Source organism: Callospermophilus lateralis, chromosome 3, assembly GCF_048772815.1.
Source record: "Callospermophilus lateralis isolate mCalLat2 chromosome 3, mCalLat2.hap1, whole genome shotgun sequence".
Classification (NCBI taxonomy): Eukaryota; Metazoa; Chordata; class Mammalia; order Rodentia; family Sciuridae; genus Callospermophilus; species Callospermophilus lateralis.
The window spans coordinates 32798508-32807368 of NC_135307.1; the positions used below are offsets into that span (position 1 = coordinate 32798508).

General features: G+C 42.1%; 2 protein-coding genes across 2 annotated transcripts; both read left to right on the top strand.

Annotated features, from left to right (window-relative positions):
* The first annotated feature begins 2205 nt into the window (after nt 1-2205).
* On the top strand, nt 2206-4940 carry LOC143394570 (disintegrin and metalloproteinase domain-containing protein 20-like). The gene is given in 3 exon segments (XM_076849274.2): nt 2206-2234; nt 2236-2302; nt 2304-4940. Coding segments are annotated over 3 exon segments (2733 nt in total).
* A 1260-nt stretch (nt 4941-6200) lies between these two features.
* On the top strand, nt 6201-8220 carry LOC143394571 (disintegrin and metalloproteinase domain-containing protein 20-like). The gene is given in 3 exon segments (XM_076849275.2): nt 6201-7176; nt 7179-8054; nt 8057-8220. Coding segments are annotated over 3 exon segments (2016 nt in total).
* Nucleotides 8221-8861: the final 641 nt, after the last annotated feature.

An 8861-nucleotide genomic window follows, 5' to 3' on the forward strand; every position in this document is an offset into this window, starting at 1 on the left:
CTTGATGAAGCTTTCTCTGTTTCTGTATCAACCAAATGTCACCACCAGAGCAAAGAACCATGGCTGTGGCATGCATACAGTACCCCGCCCCCCAAAGTAGCATTCCTAAAAGTTTTTGCCCTTTTTTTTTTTTGTATTATTCTCCTTCTAGTGCTCTTCTTGGCAAAACTCTATAGGAATCCTATTCACAATGGGGAAACATAATGTGCAGAATATTATGTGGAGCTAAACAGTCTTGCCATAAATTTAGGTTTGTAGTTCAGAACATAGTTGATGGGGAGCATAAAGACTCTTATTTTTTTGTGACAGGTTAACAAGTTACATTTATATGTGTGCAATTGACTGATATCCTCTACTCTATTGTGTTTCATTTACTGAAATCTTCCTGAATTGATGTCATGACCTAGTAAGGTTTGTGACCCTTGTTTGAGAAATGTTGAAATAGGTCATTTGTAAAAGGAGACATGGCACAATGGGCCTCTTGAGGAGTCTGAAGTAGTTCTTTGAAGTTGAAAAAAGAGTTAATGATTGAGGCAGAAGGAGAATCTCGTGGTGTTTGGAGTTTTAGTCATGTCAGCGGAAGGACTGTGCAGTGGACACCACTTCATGTAATTTATGGGAATGCAGCCTTCCTTATTGCTGATGACGAAGACTTGCCTATCACAAACATTCCTCACCATAAACTTTTCTATAAACCTTGTATTTTTGACAATTGTTAGGATGTTGTTATCTTCTCTCTGAGTCTTTTTCATAATCCTATCGCACTACCCATTTCCATCTTATTATCTAAAACTCTAATAAATACCAAGGATATGATGAAGAGAAAGATGGAAAGGACATCTGGTGAATGGAGTGCATCTTTCTCAGAAATGCTTTGTGTCAGAGGTATTTTCTAGTGACAGTGGTTTCCTCTGTGGAATTCATTAGCCACTCATTAGTTTTGGAATCCTACCTAGATGGGTGCATGGTTTTGTTGACTTTCAGTTCCAAGAGTATTGCTCATGCTCTGTGCTGCTGATCCCAGTGACACCCTTACTTAGGACATTTAAGCCCACAGTAGGTGATAACAATGTGGCTCTAAGTTTGTTTTAATTTTGATCTCAAAGACAAGGCAGATTATTAATTTGGCATTTAGGTGAAAGTCAGTAAATGACCCAGATTAGCTTTTACCTGAGAGTAAGTTTATCCAATAGTAGTGAGGTTTTCAAGTCCACTCATTGTGGTCTTATGACCTTTTTAATGAACTCAAGGCTGAATCTTCTTCATGCAGCATCCTTTGGAAAATTGACATTGAATAGAATTGATCCAGGTAACTCAACAGCCAGCCATTGGAAAACTAGACTTGAGTTCATATTGACATACCACAGTGAGCCCCTGAGGATTTAGAACATGAGGCTGGTGGGCTATTTGGGGAGAAGGCTATGTCTGCAAGCTATGGTTGGAGACAGCTGGGCTGTGTGCCGTGCCCCCAAAACTTCCCCCACTCCATTACCTCATTCATATCCCTTCTTTGTTTTGAATAGCTAAGGATAAAAATTCATCAATTGTAGGAGATCGACCACTACTTCTGAGCCCTTTAAGTGGGTCTTTTGGCTGTAAACTTAGTATTGGGACTACATAAGATGTCTGGAGTGGGTTGGGTAGGGGCAGAGTGAAAGCAAACTGCATGAATAAAGTAACCATGAATGATGGGTTTTGTCTGGGTCATTTACATGTTTGCTGACAGTGTGAAGTGCCCATAGGTTTTTGGGTAGCAGCAGAATTTTCATAAGATATATCTTTTCAAACTGGAAAACATAATTTTATTTAAAGAAGAGTGTATAGTGCTGGGGATTGGCCTAACATGTGCAGGTATTGGGTTCCTTTCCCAGTATCATAAAAGAAACTAACTGCCTAGTATGTAATGAATCTTAATGTATCTGATATCCAGGTTTGACAATTATCTGCCTATGTCAAATCTTACCTATTTCTCTGGGAGCCTACACACAGACACACACACACACACACATACACACACACACACGTGTCTATGTGTGTGTGTATTTATATTAGAATATGCAAATCCCATGCATGTTATTGCTTCAAATCTGGTCCCAATTCAAGAATCACTTTAGCCTCACTTTCTTCTTTTTCTCTCCCATCTTTCCTGTTCCACTGACTCCATTCCAGCCCTTTTTATATTTCACTTTCAGTACTGCACCTCTGATGGTCCAACTCCACCAGGATACAGATCCATAAAGATCAGCCCAGCACTCTGAACAGCTCAGAGGGAGGAGCCTGACCAGCAGTTCCTCATGCTCTTGCGTTTTTCTTTTTCTCTGGACAGATGGCTCGTTAATGACAGATCCATAATGGCTGTGGTTGAGACTCTGATGCACATCAGGGTCACTTTTCTACCGGTCTGCCTTGGGATATCTCTGTTCATTCCTGTCCTCTCCCAGGCCAGTCCCTCCCAGCATTTCACCTCCCCAGAAGTGGTGATCCCCTTGAAAGTTATCAGCAGGGACAAAAGTGCAGAGGCTCTGGGTTGGCTCTCCTATAGTCTGCGGTTCGGAGGCCAAAGACATGTTGTCCACATGAAGGCCAAGAAGCTGTTAGTTTCTCCACACCTCCCAGTGTTCACTTACACAGAGCAGCATGTCCTCCATCAGGATCAGCCCTTTGTCCAGGATGACTGCTACTATCATGGTTTTGTGGAGGGGGTCCCTGAGTCCCTGGTTGCCCTCAGCACCTGTTCCGGGGGCTTTCAAGGAATGCTACAGATAAATGAACTTGCTTATGAAATTAAGCCAATAAAACTTTCTGTTACATTTGAACACTTGTTATATAAGATAGAGACTAATGAGACACAGTTCCCACCTATGAGATGTGGGTTAACAGAAGAGAAAATAGCACGTCAATTGGAAATGCAAATGTCACATAATTTCACTCTGAAACAAAGTTCTTATTTGGGGTGGTGGATCCACTCACGTTTTCTTGAGGTAGCAGTGGTTGTGGACTATCATAGATATGTTTTCTCCGAAAGGAATGTGACAACGATAAAGTTGGACATAATTAATGTTGTCAATATAGTGGATTCCTTATATCAGGCTTTGGAAATTGACATAATTTTGACTGGGTTGGAGGTCTGGACTACAAATAATCCAATTGTTACCAAGGATGACTTAGATTATGTTTTGGACTACTTTTGTACTTGGAAGCAAAATAACCTTGGTAGACGTCTGCATCATGATGTTGTACATCTGTTTATGAAAGAATATTATGGTGGTGGAAAACTTGGTGTCGCCTATGTTGGAGGAGCATGCCGTAGTCTTTATAACTGTGGAGTTGAAGTGTTTAGAGACAACCAACCTTCCAATTTTGCAATTGCTATGAGCCATGAGCTTGGTCATAATTTGGGTATGTGGCATGATGAACGATATTGTGTATGTGGATCCAGGACATGCATAATGAATCAGTACTACACTTTTTCATTTAGATTTAGCAATTGCAGTTATGCCGACTATTGGGACAATCGTCGGAATACATGTATTTATCCTCTTGCACATGAATCGGATGTCTTTAAGATTAAATACTGTGGGAACGAAGTAGTTGATGCAGGAGAAGACTGTGATTGTGGATCTGTCCAGCAGTGTGCAAGAAATCCCTGTTGTCAGTCTAACTGCACTTTCAGTCCTGGATCGTCTTGTTCTTTTGGGCTTTGTTGCAAAGACTGTAAATTTAGGCCACCAGGGACTTTATGTAGACATCCGCTCAATAAATGTGACCTTCCAGAGTGGTGCAATGGGACATCCCATCAATGCCCAGATGATATATATGTGCAGGATGGAAGCCCTTGTAGTGACAATGCCTACTGCTATAAAAAGACATGTAATACCCATGATATACAGTGTAAAGAGATTTTTGGCAGAGATGCAAGGAGTGCATCTCAGAGTTGCTACAATGAAATCAACACCCAAGGAAATCGTTTTGGGCACTGTGATATTGTAGGCACAACATATACCAAATGTTCGGAACCTGATATCATGTGTGGAAGGGTTCAGTGTGAAAATGTGAGCCGACTTCCCTTTCTCCAATCACATATTACAGTGCATCAGCTTCACTTCAATCAAATCACTTGCTGGGGCACTGATTATCATTTAGGGATGTCCATACCTGATATTGGTCAAGTAAAAGAAGGCACCTCATGTGCTCCAGGAAAGATCTGCATCAGTAAGAAGTGTGCCAGTATCATTCAGCCGACCGAAATCTGTCAGCCTGAGACTTGCAACATGAGGGGGGTCTGTAATAACAAACATCACTGTCACTGCAACCATGAATGGTCACCTCCCAACTGTAGTAACAAAGGCTATGGAGGTAGTGAAGATAGTGGTCCACCTCCTGGGAAACCCGTTCCAGAGTTCAATGTGACTAGAACTACCACTGCAAATGTGCCTGGACATGCAACTGGAACTACCACAGGAAATGCGCCTGGGCCCGAGAGTGGAAGTGCTACCGGAAATGTGCCTGGACATGCATCTGGAACTACCATGGGAAATGTGCCTGGGCCTGAGACTGGAAGTGCTACTGGAAATATGCCTGGAAGAACGACTGGAATTACCATGGGAAATTCACCTGGAATTACCATGGGAAATTCACCCGGAGCAACGCCTGAAACCACCATGAAATATACGTCTGGACAAACGACTGGAAAAACTGGAAGGACTCAAAGTACCACTGGAAATGCGCCTGGAGGAACCACTGGACACGTGACTGGAAGTGCATTGAAAAAGAGAAACTCATGGATATTATGGCCCCTTATCTTCCTTCTTTTAATTTTATGTTTACTCGCTATGCATTATATAGCAATGAAAAAGAAAAAGAAAACTGATATTGGTCAAGCAAAACCTGAGGAGAAGAAAGTGGAAGGAATGGAAAAGGAAGAAGTCATACCTAATTAAACTGACCTCTATTTTTTAACAGTGGAGAAAAACAGGGCATGTCTTTCTCAACAGAAATTCAAAGGTTTTTCATGCCAGGATCATAAGCTGTAAATATTACAGCAAAGGATTCCCATCATGTTATTTATTCTTTTGTGTTTTAAACATTAAAGTTTCGTTTTCCCAAAAAATTGTCCTTTTTTTTTCCCTTCCACAGGTGTGGGGATACCAGGGATTGAACCCAGGTCTCAACACTGAGCCACATCTCCAGCCCATTTTATTTTTTATTTTGAGACAGGGTCTCACCAAGTTGCATAGGGCCTCACTAAGTTGCTGAAGCTGGCTTTGAACTGGCAAACCGCCTGTCTCCGCCTCCCAAGCCACTAGGATTACAGGCATAGAACACCACGCCCAGTCAGAAGTTATCATTTTATGTTTCCAGAGCAAAGACATTTTTAAGGTGTTGGTCAGTATTTCAGACCTCTTGATTTTTTATTCTTCTATGTAATTTGCAGGATGTGCCTCTACAAAGGCCATTTCTGTTGGCCCATTTAGTTGTGGCCAAAAGAGCAATTAAAGTAGGCCTGGAGAGATGGATGGGAGAAGAAGAGGGTTTTTATTCCTTTCTTTCCTATGTACTTAATATTGCCATCAGCATTAGTTTGATTGGGTTCATTCATAGTAGCTGTTGGTATTTGGAGTCCACTCTGGTTGTCACTAGCAAAACCACCCTCATATTTTCAAGGTGTACAAGCAGCAGTTAACCACTGGCCTCTCAGTGATCTGTGTTGCAGCTCTGGGGTTAGCTGAGTGGTTTCCTCTGAATTCCTGAAGCACTAGTATCAGCTGTTCATGTACCTCTTCCAAGATATGTGTGCCTGTTCTGCAGGGGCCTCCCTTTAATCACCTCTATTCTAATAAACCCGAATTTTTTGCTGTGATCTCCTGACCCTGGGCATATGTGTGTGTGTATTTATATTAGAATATGCAAATCCCATGCATGTTATTGCTTCAAATCTGGTCCCAACGCAAGAATCACTTTAGCCTCACTTTCTTCTTTTTCTCTCCCATCTTTCCTATTCCACTGACTCCATTCCAGCCCTTTTTATTTTTCACTTTCAGTACTGCAGCTCTGATGGTCCAACTCCACCAGGATACAGATCCATAAAGATCAGCCCAGCACTCTGAACAGCTCAGAGGGAGGAGCCTGACCAGCAGTTCCTCATGCTCTTGCGTTTTTCTTTTTCTCTGGACAGGTGGCTCGTTAATGACAGATCCATAATGGCTGTGGTTGAGACTCTGATGCACATCAGGGTCACTTTTCTACTGGTCTGACTTGGAATATTTCTGTCCAAACCTGGCCTTTCCCAGGCCAGTCCCTCCGAGCATTTCACCTCCCCAGAAGTGGTGATCCCCTTGAAGGTTATCAGCAGGGACAAAGGTGCAGAGGCTCTGGGTTGGCTCTCCTATAGTCTGCGGTTCGGAGGCCAAAGACATGTTGTCCACATGAAGGCCAAGAAGCTGTTAGTTTCTCCACACCTCCCAGTGTTCACTTACACAGAGCAGCATGTCCTCCATCAGGATCAGCCCTTTGTCCAGGATGACTGCTACTATCATGGTTTTGTGGAGGGGGTCCCTGAGTCCCTGGTTGCCCTCAGCACCTGTTCCGGGGGCTTTCAAGGAATGCTACAGATAAATGAACTTGCTTATGAAAATAAGCCAATAAAGCTTTCTGTTACATTTGAACACTTGGTATATAAGATAGAGACTAATGAGACACAGTTCCCACCTATGAGATGTGGGTTAACAGAAGAGAAAATAGCACGTCAATTGGAAATGCAAATGTCACATAATTTCACTCTGAAACAAAGTACTTATGTGGGCTGGTGGACTCACGCCCGGTATGTTGAGCTAGTAGTCGTTGTGGACAATGTTAGATATGTTTCCTCCCAAAGCAATGTGACCAATGCTCTCAACACGGTGGATTCCATATATAACGCTTTGGAAATTGATGTAATTTTGACTCGTATGGAAGTCTGGACTGCAGAAAACCTAGTTAATGCCATTGTTGACTTAGATGTGGTTGCCAAGACGTTTTCAGGTTGGAAGCATAAAAATCTTAATAGACGTCTGCCTCATGATGTTGCACATCTTGTAATAAAAGAATTAGTTGGCATAAAACAAGGTTCCGTGTATGTTAAAGGAATATGTCGTAGTCCTTATAACTCTGGAACTCTTGTTTTTGCAGACAACAACTTCACATTTTTGCAATGATTGTGACCCATGAGCTTGGCCATAATTTGGGTATGGTGCATGACACTCAAGGGTGTACATGTGGCTTAGATTCGTGCATAATGCATCCCTATAAAAAGTCATCAATTAAATTTAGCAATTGCAGTTATGCTGATTTTTGGGACAATACTCTGAAAACATGTATTTATCCTCCTCCAAATGCAGGGAATATCTTTAGGTTGAAGTATGGTGGGAATCTAGTAATTGAAGAAGGAGAGGAGTGTGACTGTGGAACTAATGATCAATGTGCAAAAGATCCCTGTTGTCTGTCTAACTGCACTTTGCGTTCTGGAGCTTCTTGCGCTACTGGACTTTGTTGCAAAGAATGTAGATTAATGCCATCAGGGACTTTATGTAGAAACCCGGTCAATGAATGTGACCTTCCTGAGTGTTGCAATGGGACATCCCATCAATGCCCAGATGATGTATATGTGCAGGATGGAAGCCCTTGTAGTGACAGTGCCTACTGCTATAAAAAGACATGTAATACCCATGATATACAGTGTAAAGAGATTTTTGGCAGAGATGCAAGGAGTGCATCTCAGAGTTGCTACAATGAAATCAACACCCAAGGAAATCGTTTTGGGCACTGTAGTATTGCAGGCACAAAATATACCAAATGTTCACAGCCTGATATCATGTGTGGAAGGATTCAGTGTGAAAACGTGAATAAAATTCCCACTCTCCAAGCACATTCTACAGTGCATCAGTTTCACTTCAATCAAAACACTTGCTGGGGCACTGATTATCATTTAGGGATGTCCACACCTGATATTGATCAAGTTAAAGAAGGCACCTCATGTGCTCCAGGAAAGATCTGCATCAGGAAGAAGTGTGCAAGTATGGTTCAGCCGACGAAATCTGTCAGCCTGAGACCTGCAACATGAGGGGGGTCTGTAATAATAAACATCACTGTCACTGCAACCATGAATGGTCACCTCCCAACTGTAGTAACAAAGGCTATGGAGGTAGTGAAGATAGTGGCCCACCTCCTATGGGATGTGACTAGAACTACCACGGGAAATGCGCCTGGGCCGGACACCTGAAGTGCTACCAGAATGTGCCTGGAAGAACGACTGGAAGCACTGTGGAATATACACCCGGTGGCACACCTGAAAGCACCATGGAATATACGCCTGATATTGGACAAACGACTGAAAGGACTAAAAGTACCACTGGAAATGGGCCTGGAGGAGTGACTGGAAATAACACTGGAACTGCTCCTGAAGGAACAACTGGTTACGTCACTGGAAGTGTGTTGAAAAAGAAAAAATCATGGTTATTATGGCTCCTTATCTTGCTTCTTTTTATTTTATGTTTAGTCTCTTTGAATTATTTTGCAATGAAAAAGAAACAGAAAACTATTGGTAATGCAAAACCTGAGGAGAAGAAAGTGGAAGGAATGTGAGCAAAAGGAAGAAGTCATACCTAATTAAAATGATCTCTAATTTTTTTTTAATAGAGAGAGAGACAGAGAGAAAATTTCAATATTTATTTTTCAGTTTTCGGCGGACACAACATCTTTGTTTGTATGTGGTGCTGAGGATCGAACCCAGGCCGCACGCATGCCAGGCGAGCGCGCTACCGCTTGAGCCACATCCCCAGCCCATGATCTCTAATTTTTTTTAAAATTAATTTTTATTGTAGGTT